This window comes from Podarcis erhardii, assembly GCF_964252035.2.
Source record: "Podarcis erhardii genome assembly, chromosome: 1".
Lineage (NCBI taxonomy): Eukaryota > Metazoa > Chordata > Lepidosauria > Squamata > Lacertidae > Podarcis > Podarcis erhardii.
This window is the reverse complement of record NC_138497.1, coordinates 43,482,777-43,501,652: the sequence shown is the minus strand read 5'-3', so window position 1 is coordinate 43,501,652 and position 18,876 is coordinate 43,482,777. Positions and strand designations below refer to the sequence as shown.

The 18,876-nt window shown below is 40.9% G+C and overlaps 2 protein-coding genes across 2 annotated transcripts; one reads left to right on the top strand and one right to left on the bottom strand.

The window, feature by feature from the left end:
* Positions 1-49: 49 nt before the first annotated feature.
* DNAJC17 (DnaJ heat shock protein family (Hsp40) member C17) lies at positions 50-18,847 on the top strand. Its single transcript, XM_081864361.1, has 11 exons — positions 50-257; positions 2,312-2,381; positions 3,310-3,368; positions 4,801-4,888; positions 5,259-5,341; positions 5,876-5,972; positions 6,895-6,944; positions 7,437-7,514; positions 8,256-8,336; positions 9,320-9,442; positions 18,648-18,847. Exons 1-11 carry the CDS (start codon positions 180-182, stop codon positions 18,768-18,770), a joined length of 930 nt encoding a protein of 309 aa, XP_081720487.1. The 5' UTR covers positions 50-179; the 3' UTR covers positions 18,771-18,847.
* LOC309344395 (uncharacterized protein C15orf62, mitochondrial) lies at positions 14,477-18,639 on the bottom strand. The gene is made up of 2 exons (XM_081866748.1): positions 16,900-18,639; positions 14,477-15,716 (listed from the first exon to the last, which is right to left on the bottom strand). Exon 2 carries the CDS (start codon positions 15,593-15,595, stop codon positions 15,053-15,055), a length of 543 nt encoding a protein of 180 aa, XP_081722874.1. The 5' UTR covers positions 15,596-15,716; positions 16,900-18,639; the 3' UTR covers positions 14,477-15,052.
* Positions 18,848-18,876: the final 29 nt, after the last annotated feature.

Here is an 18,876-nt window from a genome sequence, read left to right as displayed (position 1 = left end):
GGGAACTGCTGAGGAGGCAAAGACTACGTTTCCCAGCAGCCTCAGGGCAGGCAGCGCGAGTCGCTGTTGGGCGGCAGGCGAGAGTAGCCTCGCTGAGGAAAGGCAAGCTTGGTCGGGCAAGTCGAGGGAATAACAGCCGCTTTGGACCCGTAAAGAAGCGGGTCGGAGCGGGAAGAGAAATGGCGGTGGATAAGGAGCTGCTGGAGTTGGACTTATACGCGCTGCTGGGAGTTGGCGAGAAGGCGTCGGATAAAGAGGTCGGCAAGGCCTCGGGCTGAGGGGAGGGAGAGGCGGCGGCGGCCGCTGGAGATCCCTGAGGGCCCAGCCGGACCCTCGCAGGCCCCCGAGGGCCAGAATTATAGCAGGGGGCTCTGTCCCTGCCGCTCCTTACGGGACAAGACCTCAGGGCCCTCGAGCTGCAGAGTTCAAGGACCCATGGCCTAAAGTATTGAAGCGATACTGCACACACTTTACTAGGGGCCAGCTGGCACTGTGCTCGATGGGTCCCCCTTCTGGGTTCCCCAGTAAATCTGAGATGCGCCGGGGTGCAGCCCTGCGCGAAAGTCGCGCCTTCTTCAATTGCGATCATACTACTGCTTTTTCATAGTCATTATAGGAGGGACCACGACGGTCATCTAGTTCAAACATGCAGTGCAGGAGTCTTTTGTCCAACGTGAGGCTCGAACCCACGACCGTGGAATTTAAGTCTCGTGCTCTGCCAACCGAGCTCTCTCTCATAGAATGGTAGAGTTGGAAGGGACCCCCGAGAGTCATCTAGTCCAAACCCCCCCCCCCCCATGCAATGCAGGAATCTCAACTAGATCATCCATGACAGGTGGCCATCGAGCCTCAGCTTAAAAACCTCCGAGGAAGGACAATCCACCACCTCTCGTGGGAATCTGTTTATGATAGGCTTTGCAAGTGTGTGGTACTGAACTGCATGAATGAACTGTGATTTGAGATGGCCTCTTGGGTTTGCTTTGGATGCTTGAGGTGGTGAGTATAATGATGGGGGAGGTGAACTGTGAACTAGGAAGTCCTTGGTTTGCATCCGATCTTGGCCACAATTCTTTGAGCCTCTCCATCTGGCATAAATTGATAATAATGCCATCTTACTTTGTGTGGGCAAACATTGTGGCAACCTTGCAAGTATGTTCCTCAAAAGTTACTAGAAGACTTATTTTTATTTGTTATCCTGATCTCCTCACCCCCATTTGAGGCGTTTTTTTAAAAAGCTAAATTTTAACATGTTTTCCTTCCTAGAAGTGATATTTGCTTGTTACAGGCAATCATTTTGGAAGCTTCTTGAAAGCATGTTTGTAACAGTTTCTGCAATAATGGGTATTAAGCACTTTTAGTAGTCAAATAGTGTTGTTATGTATTATTGTGTTAATATTTTCCTTTAAGTTTAAGGATCAATGGCTTCAAGTTGTCTTTTTAGTACTCATTTGGTCCACTAGGTGGTGCCTAAATACCAGACCTTTTTAGTCTATACATACTGCATATTGACAGAACTTTTTAGGGTAGTTATCTTAGAATAATAAGACACTACTTTGCATATGAAGATGTTTCTGATAAGGAGTATTAATGTTAAAATGAATGCGTGTGATCTATACTTCATAGTATCTCTGTTGTGACAGAATTGTACAGCTGGAAAGATGCTAACAACATCTGATCCAGCAACCTCAACAGAAGAAAGATTCAGTGTCTGAACAGTCTCACACGGATTTTCAATGTGCCAGAGAACTCAGAGGTTCCTCACTGAGAAGATCAGTAATACAGTTTTTCCAGCACTACTGAACAACCCATCAAATGTGCATTTGCAAGGATGGGTTGAGGCTTCTGGAGCGCACTTTTGATTCACAGGCAGAAACAGCAAGAACAATCGGGGCTGGCCAACATGGAACTCATGTAGTATTTTGTGGCTTCTGGCCAAGTGTCAGCACATGTTCAGTTTCTATCAGGCCAGGTTGTTGCCATTGGATGGGATCAGCGAGACAGTTACTTTGACAAATAAAATATTTTTATTTACCTGAGCAACTACAGTCCACGCATTGAGGATGCATTAGGCAGCAGGTGTGTTTGTCATATCTACAGCAGTGTTATACCAGGGTTGCTTGGTATAAGGTAGGCCTGCATTTGGGCAGATAATCTCTGGCAGCAAAACAAACCTCTTAAAAGAATGAGCTTATTTTTAAACTTTTCCTATTTACTTGTAGTTGCCTGCTGTCCTATCTTCTACATAACTGAATACTGCCTTAATCTGCTAATCACACTGTTCATTGCCTTGTTTTTGCTCTGTCATTTACAGATTAAGAAAGCCTACAGACAGAAGGCCTTGTCCTGCCATCCAGATAAAAATCCAGACAACCCCAAAGCAGGTATGGAAAGTATTCATAGACACTCTTAGCTTTTATTTACTGTTTTCCCTGTGTGATCACTAGAAGTGGCTAGATTTATCCAGAATTACACTGGTGTGTTTTATTGGTAATAGATGGAATGTTCTGGATATCAGTATCTAGGCTTGATTATTTATGTGACCCATTAATCACATGAAGCCTATTGTGTACCAGGTCCATTGGTTGACAAATGGTGCAGTTTTTAGGCCTGCTACCAAGAACCATAGATTGGCAGGTACCACAGACAGAGCTTTTTTGTGGTAGCCCCCGATATTTAAGGCTCCCTCAGAAATTGTGTATGGACCCCCATTGTTTGAGTCTTAAGCAGATTTGAGATTTTTATTCTTCTTCTAAGCTTTTGTTGATGGTTTTATGTAGGCTTCATCTTTTAGCTGCTGCTATTCTGTTAGTTCTGTAATTGCTCAATATGTTATATTTATTGCTGCAAGCTTCCTTACAATGTTCATAAGCTTATCGGGGGGAATATAAATATATTCAATTAAATGATGTCTCAGCAATATTTTGTATTCAGAAGGGGGCTAATTGTTTGAGATTCAGGACAGACAAAATAAAATGTATTTTCATACATGATGGCTAAGTTCTGCTTTCACTGTCCAAGGTTGTGTCCTCTGAATACAAGTTACTAGGAATCACCTGTAAATTTAGAAATAAGATATTAAGAATAAACCACTGATCCTTGCATAAGGGACGAACTGTATTTTAAATGGAGCAAACTGAAATTCTGAAGTTATGGTGAGGATTGACTTTCAAATATTGTAAGAAGCTTTGTTGTGTTCTCTGAAATGATTTACTCAGACAAATTTCAGACAATCATTTACTCAGTTCTATATCTAGGAATTGTATGCATTCTCTTATTGCTGTTTCATTTTTTTCACTTTCTGTTTCCTAGCTGAGCTCTTCCATCAGTTGTCTCAAGCTTTGGCAGTTCTAACAGATGCAGCAGCAAGGGTGAGTTATTTTAATGCTCTGTTAAAACTCCAAGCATTTTCTGGCTCTGCTGTTAGACATGAATACTTGGAAAAGAAAAGTGCAGTCAGAAACTTATTTCAGGCCAGTACAAGTTCCATTACATATCTCTGGATAGCTTATGTACAGAAATTCCCTACTTCTCTCAGCAATAGACTCCTATTCTAAACTGTGAGTGGCTGAGGCTGGGTCATACTTGCATGGAGGGAGAACTCTATAACCATCAGAGGTCATTTGAGACAGAGGTCATTTGAGACAGAGGTCAATGACAGAGATGGATCAAAGAATACTCCCAGACTGCACACCTGCTCCTTCTGGAGAAGAGCTACCCAATCCAGAACAGACAATTGGCCTAGCTCCCAGAAACAGGAGCTACCCAGTCACAAGACCTCTGTCTTTCCAGGATTCAAGCTCAGTTTGTTGACTCTGATCCAGGCCACCACTGCATCTTGCTCCACACTCAGTTGCAACGGAGAAATAAAGTTGAGTTTCATCAGGGCAACACCTTGCTCCAAAACTCCAAATGACTGCTTCCAGTGGCTTCATATAGATGTTGAATATCATTGGGAACAATATAGTGCCCTGTGGCACCTCATAGTGTAAATGTGTTCGTTGATCTTGGGGAAGGTTAAAACTAATTTATTCTTGCCTTGGAGGCTCAATATGAATCCTTCATTTCAAACTGATCTCTGCATACTTTCTAAATTAGTGATAGCTTGGGATGGAAGAGATTTTTGGCATTATGATCAAGTATTTAGGTTCTAAAATGAGCTGGGTTCCACTTATCTGAGTAAATAATACTTCATATAAAGAAATAAGATGGAATTTTTAAAAATGTGAGAGAGATAGAGGGAGAACTATATGCACAGCTTTAAACTCGTTTGCTGCAACAGATCTTATTATTGAAAAAAGTAACTGCTTTTTTAATTGGTTTTCTCCTGTATTTGGAACTGTTGTGACATGAAAGCGGGTAGAACTCTTGCAATTCTATTGTTCTTGCCCATTCTTTGGATCCCTGTTAAAAGCTGCAAGCAAAACTATACCTGTTGTCAACACCTGTTGTCAGTATGTTTCAGACCATGCTGCCCCTGCAGTCCTAGCATTAAACTGGGCTAGTGATCTAATACAGACATTATAAATAAGATGTATACTTCATAATACTTTCAAACATTTGTATCTTTCTTGATTTCACATATTCTGGTCCATCTTTCTTTCCTCTGTTTGTGGACATTACTAATGTTAGTTACTGAGAAGTCTGGAACTATTAAAATTTTTATCCTTGTTAAACACAATCTGAATGTCCATGACACTTGCAGATCTTTGTTTTGTTTTAATTTTAATATTTCTAGATACGTGATTGAAGCTTTCATTTTGTTTTGATTTGTTATTTTTTCTTGTCCTATCACCACTGCAGGCAGCATATGATAAAGTAAGGAAAGCAAAGAAACAGGCAGCAGAAAGGACTCAGAAACTTGATGAAAGGAGGAAAAAAGTCAAACTTGGTATGTAAATCTAGAATATTCTTTTGCATATGGAGTAAATGCCAGGTTGCAGGTTCCTTACCATTTGTTCATGTCTGCAATTCGTTTGTTTTCATTAAAATTTGAGGTGGTATCAGTAGGTGCTCTTAAATATACTGTACTGTGAGCAATGATTCATCCTGTTAGAAATGAATCTCAGGAAAAACCAATCTGTTTGGGTTTGCCCTATCTTGGAATCATAGAACTGTAGAGTTGGAAGGGACCACAAGGGCTATCTAGTCCAATCTCCTGCAACACAGTAATCTTTTGCTCAATGTGGGGTTTGAACCCATGACCCTGAGATTAAGAGTCTCCTGCTCTACCAACTTGTGGACTTCTTCTTTTGCTATAGATCTTGAAGCTCGGGAAAAAGAAGCCCAGTCCCAGGTTAGCAAGGAGGAAGAGATCCAGATAACTAGAACATTAGAGCAAGAGGTAAGGGTAGCAACCAAACAAAATGTTATTTGATATCAGAAATGAGGATGGGATCCTTTATGTGCACAGCCATTGTGAAGAGCAGAAAGTTAATAGTATTGAAAGATAAATTATGCTGGCAGCCTATAGGAGTAGCAGCATTGAGGTTCAGGCTGTGTGAAAACATAGCATTAAGGGATTATAAACTTGAGGGGCATAGTTCAGTGGTAGAGTGTGCTTCACATGCAAAAGGTCCTAGGTATTGATCCTTGGCATCTCCAGGTAAGACTCCTTTCTAAAAAATACCTGTAGAGAGAGATAGTCTAATTTTATATAAGGCTGCTTCCTGTGTATCTATTCTTCTCCCCCCCCTCCCAAAAAAAACCACTTTTCAATTTGGCTGTTGTTGCTAGACAGGAGATAAATAGGCTGCTGGTCTATTCCTTGTGACACTTTCTTCATACCTACAAGTTAAAGAGTAGGTTGTTTTGTAACAGCCACTTTTCTTGGCAACATGGCCACCATTTTTTTTTTGCCTTCTGCCTCTTTCCCCAGATCCTACGGTTACGTGAGGAGGGATCCCGCCAGCTGGAGGAACAACAAAAACTTATCCAGGAACAAATACGACTTGAGAAAGAACAGCGAGTACGAGGTAAGGCCAGGCAAGGTCGGAGCCTCTGACTGCCACAAAGTTGTCTTGCCTCGGTTCTCTTTGGAACACGCCCATGGGTGTTCAAAGCCAGTTTGCTTTTGTTGTTAAGGAGTATATGCCTGTAGAAAAATAGTCTTTTCTTTGCTGCATCTCGTGTTGTGGAGCTTAGTGGCAGAATATTATTTTATTAAGTAGAAGGGCCAAACAAGAAGAGTTAAATTGGGAGATGTACAGCACACTCCTATGCATGTCTACTAAGAAGTAAATTGAGTTCAGGGGGACCTTCTACCAGGTCAGTGTGTGTAGGATTATAGCTCTGGTCTCTTCTAAGATGTGCCACTTATTTCCTTTTTCACCCCAGGCAGATGTGGAAATGAGGAGGGTATTGACGATTAATTTAATGAATGTTTGCAAAGAACTTTGCAATATTTGTTACAGATTTTTCAGTACCAGTTGGCATGTGAGATTGGCTTATGAACATTCAGTGCTATTTTTATCCTCCCACCTCAAATTTATTTATTTATTCTTTTATTTACTACATTTATATACCACATTTCTCTTCCAAGGATTTCAAGGTAGTATACATAGTTCTGCTCCTCCACATTTCATCCTCACAACAACCCTGTAAGGTAGGTTAGGCTAAGAGATGGTGACTGGTCCAAGGTCACCCAGTGAGCTTCATGGCTGAGTGAAATTTTCCAATCTCACTGTCATTGGAGCCCTACTTCTGGAAGTAACAAGAGTCAAAACAGAACCCCCTTTTAACTTGCATAGTTATCAGGATAATTGCCAACCTACACCCAAATCCCCTGTGGTGGAGTTTAAATCAAGCTAAGGATATGCAAAACATAGACTTTCTTGAGTATTTTCATTCATAAAATGTCAGTGTAGTTTTCATTTTCTTTTTCTTTTCTTCTTTGAGGCAAACATGATGGGTATGGAGAGGAGGGCAAAGGAACACCCAAGCTCAAAGTAAGACATTCCCAAAAATTGAGCTATGAAGAGAGATGAGCAACTAACTTATCATTCCATCAGTAGAAGCCACATGGATCGCCTCTGGCCACACAGAATGCTGGACTGTCTCTGGCATCCTCGCTGCTTACTGGAATTGTCACTTACTTCATCTTAATGTGTTCCTTGCACTTTAATCTAGAATCTAGGCACTAGCATGAAGGTAATTAGAAGTTAAGTCTCTGTGACTTGGGATATTGACAAGTTGCCAGATGCTGCTTGATGTATGTAGTAATTTTCAGATCTTCTAAATGTGAACTTTCCCTGTGCCTAGGACTATGTATATTTGTCCCTGTGCAGTGTAGACATTCCTTTTAGTATGTCTACAAATTATAACTTCTGAATCCGTTGCCTCTATAGCATCACAGATGCAAAACCAAATGCTAGATTCTGCTATATATTGCATCCAGTACAGTGAACAGTGTGAATTAATTTCTAACTTTTCCTCATCAGCTACGCTGGAAATGCAAGAAAGAAGATGAAACTAAAGGAGGCTACTCAAAAGAAGTTCTTCTGCAAATCCTACAAAAGGTCCTGTTCCAAAATGCTCCTTTCACCTTGGTTGGTTGGTTTTGCCTAGCATTCTGTAAGAATAAGCAAAGAAAGTTGATATCTTCATAAACTAATGAGGCCCTCCCATGGTAATTATAAATCATTCCATTCCTTTTTGTTGGTACAGGAGGACACCATAAGGAATTTATTAACTTGTCAGCTAATATTTAATACAACTAAGATATCCCTGTGGTATGACTAGTAAATAATTTGATGGTGTGGTTTAACATGTGATCTTTACTTCATCCCTATTTGTACTTCAGTAACTGCTAGGCAGATTTGACTAGCTTGGGCTTTCTCTCTATTTTTTTTTTTTTTGGGTGAACAATTAATTCAGAACTAGGCTGGAACAATAACCTCATTCATTACATCACATGATGATGATGTTCTATGGGGTTTTGCTGGGAGAGTGTGATCTGTGAACTGACTTATGGCTGTGTTGCATTTCAAGCTTGTTATGATGACCTTGGCCTCAAATCAATGACTGCTATTGTAATATCTCTAAAAACTCTTTAACTAGCGTTTTGACATGATTATGCACAGTATATCTTATTACAAAATGTACTCTTCACCAGTATTGTATCTCATCCCACTGCAGTCCTTTTTCCATTTGTTATTTATGGAGACTTTGGCAAGAGCTGTCATATATCCCATTTTAGAACATACGGTTTCTCCCCTAGACCTATGTCTTGACTTTACATTTCTTATTGATTCTGGCAGTATGGCGAGGTTCTGAATTTGCTAATCTCTAGCAAGAAGACTGGGAGTGCAGTTGTGGAATTTGCCACGGTGAAAGCTGCTGTAAGTTTTTCGACTTGGGAATTTCTCAGAGCTCCTTTATGGTGGTATACATCGACCTTTATGGAAGATGGTATCATTAGAAGTCTTTCTGTGACTCTTCTACATCAACTGGGCTTCCCCCACCCAACCCTTCTGACTGGCGCAGAAAGCAGGGCCAGTTCCCCATCTTTCAGCAATGGGTGGGTGTTTATAGAGGGGTGGGAGGCTCTGAGAAACTTCACCAAAACAAAGGGAAAGCATTTATTGCAGTTTAGGAAACCAAACTTAAGTATTTCTATATAGATAAGTAATTTATGTGAATAGTTTCTTGTTACTTTAAACACCCACTCTTATAGCCCCTGAGTAACAAAAATATCATGGTAAAACCTTCTCCCATCAGTATGCAAATACCACTATCAAGATAGTTACCAGTAAACCCTAAAATGCTACATCTGATTTTTTTTATTGTTACTAGGATGCTTCTCTCCATATTATGATGAGCCTTAGAAGTTAGGAAGGAATTTTCCTCCCATTAGATTATCTGACTATTTTACTTTTCACCCTTCCATACAATACATTTAGTGTGGTTTGCTTTAAGCAAGCTGGATTTGTTTTAGTTTTCCCACAAGCTCTCCCCTATCACATGGTGCATCCATGTGGCACTGGCATGCATTAATGTGCGCACACAAACTTACTGATGGAAATGGGATGGGCTAATCAGGGACTGGGAGGGGCTGATATATAAGCTTGGAGGGGTTTTCAGCTCCAACTAGCACAACCTTCCCCAACCTGATGCCCTTGAGATGTTTTGGACTCCAACTTCCATCAGCCCAGCATAATCAGTGGTTGGGGATAATGGGGATTATAGTCCAAAACACCTGGAGGGCACCAGGTTGGAGAATGCTGATCTAGCATGATTGTTTAATCAATTGACCTGTGGCTATTCTGTTATTCTGGGCTTAGTATGGGAAGCATGAAATGAAGAGGCTGTTTTTATTCATTAGGAGATGGCAGTGAAGAATGAAGTTGGCCTGATAAGCAATCCTCTAAAAATCTCCTGGCTAGAGGGCCAACCACAGAGCAATCCTGTGTTTGCTGATGGCACCAGCCTGCCACAGATATCCAAGGTAGGACCAATACAAGCTGCTACTTTTGCATTTGGTGGTTCTTAAAATCTGTTTGAACTTCATACACCTGGTATGGGCACTAGCAAAAATATTCCGTTCATCTTTGTACTTTTGCCTTGGGAAGCATTCACTGAGCAACTGTAAGCCACTTAAAGTTTTTCATTTATGAACTTGTTCTAATGAAAGCAAGTATAAATCTGGCTTGATGTTGTGCTTGTATAGATATCATCTGCTGCGGCACTAATTGGGCTGTTGCTAAATGGAGTAATAGAGAGGATCCTATGTGATGTTTGCTGTGTTTAGGTTTGGGCTGAAGAAGTACATGCACAGTTGATGAAAGATGAGCCTTGGGAAGCGATCTCTTCTGAGAAACTAGATTGGGGCAGATAATTCTCCCACAAAAGGAAAGGCTTGTTTTACTGATGAAACTCATGGGTTTAGAGCAGTGGTGGGAAACCTCCAGCCCAGCATCAGCTGATGGTCAGGTCTTGCAAAGCCCTGTGCACAGCACTTTGCAAGACCAGGCAGTAAGCAGATCATCACCAATTTGTGCACTGTGTCTTTGCCACCCACCTGTCAATTTTGTGGGGAGGGGATGTGGGGACAGATCCAGTTCCCCACCCCTGCTTTAAAGTATATGTTCTCTTCTGTTTGTTGAGAAAGTCTCATCATTGGAAAGAGGCCTACAAACGTGATGCACTGTCTGCAAATCTGCTAGATAAAATAAACCTCTGTGATCTCTTTGAAAGCAGATCTAATCTATAGGTTCCTCACATCCCCAAATGTGGATTTGCTTTATTGCACCATTTCAATATTACATTTATAAAGACTGTTCTAATGTTTCTAGAACCTCCCCTGCTCTGTTGAAGGTAGGGGAATCGGTGCTGTAGAGTGCAAGATCATCTGAGCTTCCATTTTATATTTGAAGCTTCATTTGTTTTTACTTTTTCATTTATAGCTTGTCATGTTTTGAATCAGAGCATCTATTGTTAGTCATAAATGAAATAAGAGTCTTCATGTGTTAAGGACAAAACAGACTAGATAAATGGGTGATGGAGGGAAGTGGGAACATGTAAATACCACTTTATTATCTTGATTTGGACTGTATCTATTATAGATATGTGAGATGGGAATGCCCAGCTGTTCATTCTGCACATGCAGATATTCTTTAAAAGCAAAAGCAAAGAGAACTCTGGGCCAAAGTCTGCCCTCCTTTTCTCTGTGCACGTGGCTTGAATAGTTTTTTCAATAGTGTGTGGGTGGAAAAGTAGCAGCTGTCTACTTAATGAGCAGGTATTCTGGTAGTTTCTCAGGTGAGGCTGTTATTTGCGTCTTCCTTTGTTTTGCTAGCCGGTTACTTTGTGTTTAATTCCAAGTAGTAGTTCCTGAGAAACTGCCTCTCAGCCTCCCTGAGGTTTTGTTTGAGCCTGGATGGCTCCACCTAGGGAGCACTTTCAGCTCTTTTCAAAGAGTGACTTTCCTGCCCGACTCCACAGGGCTGTGTGTTTATGGCCACAAATAGTCTTGCCTGGAGTGCAGTGGGGAACAAATCCTGTGACTGGTTGTGCTGAACTAGGTGGAATCCAGTACTTTCAGGTTGTTTGGGGCCAAGAGATGTTTTTCTCCCTTGAGCAATATAGGCGAAGCTACTGGGCATGATAGCTATGCCCTGCCTCCCCAGCTAGAGGCAGTAATGCTTCTCAATACCAGTTTCAGGAAACCACAGGAGAGGAGAGTGCTGTTGTGGTTGGGTCCTGCTTGTGGGTTGGCCATTGTGAAAACAGGATGCTGGACTAGATTGGTCACTAGCCTGATCCATCAGACTCTTACATTCTTATCACAAACAATGCCTATAAAAGTTGTTTTCTCAGGACTGAAGAGCAAAAGTTGTCTCCAAACAGAAGCTCTTGTTGGTTTTCAAGTTAGCTTATTGCTTCTTATGAAGCCTCTGGCTTATGACGTGAGTTTATCTTGGCTTGTTTCTGTTCCATATGTTTCTTACTGGGAGCCCATATATTCTGCCTGCCGCACAGGATTAATGTGTATGAACCCAAGCTGGGAGCTGTGACTGAGTTCATAGCTCTGCGGAAGTGATAGATGCTCTGATACAGAGGCCTTCCAGCTACTTGCTGGAGTGCAGACATTGGGATTGTGCTATTCTGAACTCTTTCTTAGATGATACCTTAGCAAGTTTTATATTTGGACACATAGCAGCACCTTTCAGTGGGATGTAATTGCAATTCATGTAATTCCTGGATTCAGCACTGGTTTTTCAGTGGGTTTCCAGCTAGAAGGGATACAACTGGTATGTCTTCAGGTTGGAGATAAACTCCAGTACTTCCCCTCCCCCCCCCCCCGAAGTAATAGTTTCCACCTAAGCTAACTGGCCTGCCAGTTTTTATGAATCAGTTTTCATAAGAACTGGTATGGTTGCCTAAAATAGCAGGATTGAGTTTAATCCCAGTGTATTTTTTTTAAAAAAATTGCAGTTGGGGGATACTGATTTTTTACTTGAAAAGATAGTAAACTTCTGTACTGTAACCTAAATTCAGTACAGAAAAAGCTGAATCCTGCAACCTGTTTAAATTACCTAAATGAAATAAACATCCATACATTACAACACAAAATATGGTAATATTCTTAATCAGAAGACTTTAAAATTGCTTTTAGAATTTTTACAATTACACAAAAATATTAAACCTGTGAAAAGATTACTTATATTTTGCATCCTTAGCCTTTGACAAGTGAAGTTCCAGTAAACTTCACTTTGATATGCAAACTTTTTCCTGTTGCTTGTGCCATGCCTGCGGTGATCACCTTCCTTCCTCTTTTTGTATAATTACTCCTGAGGTGACATCACTGATTCCTTACATCCTTTCTACAGAAACTTCCCACAACTTATTTTGTTTGGCAGTACTTGAATATGAATGCTTGTAACTTGCTCTATTCATTCTCTTCCCAATTTTAAGAGACATCTTTTGTGTTAATGCCTCTTTATATTTTGGGAACCTCTTCCAATTCTGTCGGTATTTAAATACTAAAAAAAAGTTATTGAATTTTAATGACTAATTTAAATCAGTTCTTATCTCTTGACTTCTGTCTGCCCTGAGGCTCTTTTTACTATCCTGTTCATGTTTACTAGCCTTCCAATAAATACTTAACTTAGGTGCCCTCCTCCTGAAATGTTGTAAAATCCATTAAGCATGTAGACTGTATACCCACACAGTGCTTGTTTTGTCTGTTCTGTCATGCTTCTAAAAGGAAACCTCTTGCGGCATTAACCTGTTTGTTGGCTTGCTCCTTGAGTTATGTGATGTTGCATGCTTAATGTATTTTTTTGTTAGAAAAATTATCTGTTATCTGCAAAGATGATTCAAAAGCAGATACTTTTTTGCAGCAGAGACACTAGCTTGGCACTTGCACCAGGACAAATCTGCTATTTATTTATTTATTTATTTCATAACGTTTCTACACTGCATGATTGTATAAATAAATAAATAAATAAATCTCAAAGCTGTTTACAAAAAGATTAAACAACATAATCAAGAAAAATTCACAGCCATACTTTAAAACATACAAAAGTTAAAACACTAAAACATTAAAATTACCTCAACTTTTTAAGCATCTGAGTAAGCATCACTTTTTGTGCTGGAGTGGGAATTGTCTGGCATGCTAGCTGAAAAGTTATGCCAATATACATTGCTGTAGAGCAGGAGTGGGAACTAGATCCATTCAGCGGGCCAGATCCTGGGTTCTGCTAACCCTGGTAGGCCACTTTGACAGGTGAGCAGGGCCCTACCCACCTGTCAATCTGACATTGAGTGACATGTTCCCTTCTAGAAAAGGAAGAACAAGCTTGAAGTCACCCCGTCAGTGAATAGACTTGCTCTCGTTGCCAGTCAGCTGATTGGATTAGTGACAGCACACAACTGGGAGTGCACTTTCAGATTCCTAGTTGTGCAGTGGCAGCCACATCTCCACCTGCCCCACACTTGATGTCACCTATGGCAGCAAGTTGGCGTGGTTTGGGAAAAACTGTCTCACGGGCCAAACTGGGACTTGTGTTGGCCCTAATGAGGACCGTGGGCCAGAGGTTCCCCACCCCTGGGAGTATAGTGTGTCCTGCGTTTCTCACAAGGCCATGCTGTTAACTTGAGGAAATCACTTTAAGCTCAGTTCTGACTCTTGACTTGTTTATAATGCGAAGCCAGAAGCAGAAACAAGGGTAAGAGTCCCTGGTTACTTAGGAACTCTTGGCATGCTACAGCTTTATCTTGATGGCACAGTCATTATGGCAAGTATGCAAAAATGGGTGGAGTTCATAATTCAATTCAAGTGTTAGTTTTACAGAGGGCAAAACTACATGTGATGTTAGTCATGCATTGCAAACAAATATGCACAGCCTGACTGTTTTTATATTGAAGCAGCAGCAGCAGCAGCAGCCATAGGGTTCCAATCTGCAGTACAGATAGTAAATTGCACCTTTGGAGGTAAATAGCAGCCAGTGATGCGGCAGTTTTCCACAGGAAACTTATGTTGTTTTCTCTCTGAAATAAAAGCCATGAGGTTTTGTATTCTTGTTTAAACATGGAATTGTTGTTGTTGGTTTGTATACCACCCTTCATCCATAGATCTCAGGATGGTTCACAACATAAATTTACAATATAAAAAGACAAAATGCATAATAAAAATAAGAACACAAAAAAATAACACTTGCATTTTGGTCCTGAGACCAAGGGAGTATGACTGTGAATCCATCTACACATTGTAAGTGTTTATTCAGGGCAGTAACTCAATAAATTATTTTGACATGGCCCTGGAGCCACATGATTTCATAAACAAGCCTTGGGACATGATATTTCTTACAAGGGGGTCTTAGGTGATTTGGATATGCTTAGGAGAGCAGTAGCTATTTGGTTTTCCTTTCAGTGGCCCCTTTCCTGCTCTTTCTAGAGTTTGATGTAACAGGGTTTTCCCCAGTCACACTGTTACATGAGTGCTTGCCAATGGAAATTAAAGGCGACACAAATGAAGTACATGAAATACTTTTAATAAGGTCTAAAATATATATTCTCTTCCACATTTTACAATGGATTATTCATAGCTTATTGTGGAAGCAATAGTTATACACTTCCTTTCCCCTGTGACAAATAGAAAGAAAAATAATTGCTTTCCAATAATGGTCTGGCTTTCTAATAGCTTAAATATACCCATTAATGAGGAAAATATGCACCAGCAAAAGGAAGATGAACTTCAGTCATGTATAGTTCAGGGCTCTTGTATATCCATGAGTTCCTTATAGTTCCTTCATGTTACAACCACCCACCCTTTTCCAGACACACATTAGTTGTAGAATCTCTGATAGGGTCCAAATGTAGGAAGCATCTTGTCATAATGAAGTACTCTGAGTAGGAGTTCTTGGGAATGTGTGATAAATGGAAATACAGTAATCCTAGTAAATTCCAAGTAGATACTGTGTTCAACTGCTAGCTGGTCTGCTGTTCTCAGTTCATTGAGAAAAACAAAAAGCAGCCTCAGTTGCGTATAGGCAGTGAAGATGAGCCAGTGGTTCGGTGTAATTAATTCCTCTGCTTTTATTTGCAAGTCTAGCTAATCTGACAGTAAATTCTGGTTTCTGAGTGTCTGCAAAACATCATCAAGGAGTGAGGGCCCCAAATCCAACGTGAAAGAAAAAAAGGGGTCTAATGGATCACGAATAGGATTTCTGTAGCAAGAGGTGGTTTCAGAGAGCCACCAGTTTGTGGCTTGGTTCCTATAAAATAGGTCTGGCTGTGTTTGAGTGGCCTTGTGGAAATGACGTGAAGTGCTTGGGAAAGAAATGTCTGTAGAGGGAGAATCAGTGTGGTTTATTATATTGGGGCAGCTGGCACTGTCCAGATATAGCCGAGGTGGTTTGGGAGGTGGCAGTGGCTTGCTGAGTAGGTTTTGCTCGCTCTGACACGATAAATAGTCCGACTTTCCCGTCAAGTCTCTTGGGAGCTCCCTTTTGTTGTACTGTTGTCCACTGGTGTCTATTGTTTGGCTGTTATGATTCCAGATCGTGACTTGATTGCCCAGCTTCTTATGCCTCCTGAATGAGAGGCGCTTGAAGAAACCAGAGGATCTGATAGATCCTCTCCGCCAAGTGTCCATGGTGAGGGAAGCAATAAAAAAGGCTGGTGGCTTCCAACTGTGTATGAAGGAGGCCAGAGGCCTCTGTGTTGAGCTTAATTGAGGCTTTCTGAGTCAGTGGGGAGCTTCTTTCTTCTAATTTCTGGAAGAAAAAAGAAAACCTAACAAGCTGGCTTCCCAGAGAAGGCAATATTTGACTGTTAACCCTCACTTCCACTAAAGAAACCATTGGGAAAGAGTTCTACCAACATGACTTTCATGACCGTATTAGAACTGTAGAAACTGTCCAAGTTATCAGTATTTCAAAGAAAATGTTAAGTAGACATATAAAAAGCACTTCAAGTATTGTGAATTTGAAAGCCAATCGTAACTCTTAGTGTGTAAATAGTTGTGTTTTAAAGCATTTGTAGTTGAGGCTCTGTCATCCCAGCTGGCTGAGATGCAGCAGATGAGTTATTGCAGTGTACAGGATGGGGCTTGACCCTTCTTATTCCTCTGCTGCTTGACTCTGCCATGCTTCTGCAGTCACCTTTATTCAGGACAGTGGCAACCAGTATAGTACTATTTGAGAGAGAGTTACTGACCTATCTCCATCATCATCAGCCTTCTTCCCTGCCTCCCTGCTTCAAATCATCTTCTTATCCAGTGGTCCCTTAGAACACCTCTCTGCTATTCTGCATTCCTATGTCTCCTTATCTGTCACTCCCATTAACACAATTTTCCACAGCTTTTTGTACAAATCCACATCTCACTCCTTTTTTTCTTCCTTCTACCTGCGATGGTCTTCCCATTTTCCATTTATCAGGCCACTTTCCTTTCTGTCTCTAGAGCTCTCTTTAAGACCAAATTATTTCCAAAAGAATCTTTTCTGACCTACCCTTCCTTTGTTTCACTTGATCTGCTACTTTCCCTACCTCATTTCCTTTCTTAGTTGTTAGGCAAAATGAGGTACAGTCTAATGCAGATTGAAAGCAGTAATGTGCCAGGACATACTAACTTCATCTGCCACCTCAAGGTCACCAAACTCCTCTTACCCCTTTTAGCCCACTTTAAATCCTTACCACACAAAGGAATTATGGGGCTGCCAAATTAAGGGCTGTATATACATATCATCATCTCAACAAATTTACCCAGATTCTAGAGCACAAGGCAGCATCCATATGGTGGAATTGTTGAATGTTACATGACAGAAAAGTCATTATCAGTCTCATTACTGGATTGGCAGAGCCGAGAATTAGCAAAACTATATTCATGAAGGATTTCTAGAGCTTAAGTAGTTGCAGAGCTTAACATTGAAGAAAATGAAATGCAGAGTTGCTACTTACTGTGAGACAGAGGGGAATTTTGAAGGAAGTCCTTCCAGCCCAGGACACAGCATACCTGTGTCCATGTTTAAAAGTCCACTGTATCTTCTCAGCTCTACCTCTAGAACACTATTCCTTCGGTATTACTCCTTGCCCTTCTCACTCAGCCACTCATGTGTTTTGCTGGTGGCAATTCCTTTGTGCGTGTTCTGTGCCAAGCCCTTGCTGACTCAGTTACATCAGAAACTGGGATTTACACTATTAGTTAATTGCAGAGATTGCAGGAAGTAGGTGTGTAGACCTGTGAAGTGTCAGCCCACACATACAAAGCTTCAAGAGAATACAGGGCTTCTATGGAATATTACTTGAACAACTTTCAGTGTAGCTGCTGGAGGAGGGGGAGGACAAGGAAATACAGTAAGACCCAGTTCTGAATTGCAAGTTCAAGGGACCCGTGCATTTCTACTTAGGATTGGAGATGGGATCTCTCCCCATCCCCAAATGGCACCTTCATGGTCAGAGGCAGTAAGATTCTGACTATCAGGCATGGTGGAGAGACAGAAGCAAATAATCACACTATGCTTGCAGCTGTCCAGGGACACCTGACTGGTGGTCACTCCTGGAGACAGGATGCTGAACCAGAAGGACCTTGGTCTGATCCAGTCCAGCAAATTTTTAAGCAGAGGTTGGATGGTCATCTACCATGGATGCTTTAGTGATTCCTGCATTGCAGGGGGTTGGACTAGATGTCCCTCGGGTCCCTTCCAAGTCTACAGTTCTACGACTCTATTATTCTTTATACTGTATTTCCACACCATTATATGTTACATAAGCAATTAAGTCACAAATATAAGGTGCCAACTGCCTTCAAATTTTTAAAAAGGCCTGACTAATCAGGAATGTACAAAAATTGCTGTTTTTACTCTGCTTTATGAATTAGATAGCTCCAAGCTGAAAATGAAAAGCTGTTGATTAGTATTAAAGAGCCATGCCACCTATAAGTCCTCTTGAGACTCTACAACACTAAATGTTTAAGTATAGAATCTGTTTAATAGAGTGCCAAGAAATAAAATGACACACAATTTCCAGGATAATGGTTCCACTGGTTTTACAGGATATTAGGCCAGGGGAATCCCCTCAATGTAAGATGTTTCGTTTTCAACAATTTTAGATTTGGGGATTTGTATTGTTCTCTTCTTGGAATCTGAGGAAGAAATCACTAGTTAAGATTCTGGAACCCTCCTCAAGAGTATTTGCAGTGCTTTGCCTATTCTTAATTAAAGTGATACTATGTTCCTGTACTAAAATTAAGGCAGTAGACATTATTTTGATCCTAGAACATTTATGATGCTGCTTTAGTACTTCCTGTTATATTGTAGCATATTTACCATTTATTACATTTCTGTTTCATTTTTCAGTAAGGAGCTAGCTTGGGTTTGTGTCCCCTTGCATACCCATTTTACCTTTACAACCACCCTGTGAGGTAGGCTACAATTACCTGTAGTAATGAGAACTGCCACAACTGTAATAGTTGAGAGTGGAGGAGCTTACTTATTCTGGCATGACATTTTGCTTGGAGTGGCTACATTAGAGTTGTCCCCACTTTGGGCAATCTTTATCGCCAATAAACGCTAGCTAGTAATGTCTGTAAGGTACTCTGCACCAGAAGACCTCTTTTCTTGTGCCATTGTGGTGGTGCTCATTTTAGGACTTCTGAAAGAACTAGCAGGGATTCCACCTTACTTTTCCTGCCATCCCTTTTTCTTTAGGGTTCGGTTGTCTCGGAGCGGGATTACGAAAGCCTTGTGATGATGCGGATGCGCCAAGCCGCTGAGAGACAGAAGCTGATTGAGCAGATGAAACAGGAAGATGAGGAAGAACCTTCCACATAGTACAAGGAGAAAAATAGCATTATCTTGTGTGTTTGCTTATACTTAAATTAAGTCAATAAATATCCTTTTTAAAAACAGCCGTGGTTTTCTTTGAAAAATAAACTGA

Bases quoted from the DNA above. Each gene is read 5' to 3' on its own strand.
- DNAJC17 (XM_081864361.1), top strand. From the start codon at position 180: ATGGCGGTGGATAAGGAGCTGCTGGAGTTGGACTTATACGCGCTGCTG. The intron at 5,973-6,894 runs GTAAGGCCAGGC...TTCTTCTTTGAG, and splicing joins GAAAGAACAGCGAGTACGAG to GCAAACATGATGGGTATGGA. The intron at 7,515-8,255 runs GTCCTGTTCCAA...TGATTCTGGCAG, and splicing joins TTCTGCAAATCCTACAAAAG to TATGGCGAGGTTCTGAATTT.
- LOC309344395 (XM_081866748.1), bottom strand. From the start codon at position 15,595: ATGGACACTTGGCGGAGAGGATCTATCAGATCCTCTGGTTTCTTCAAG.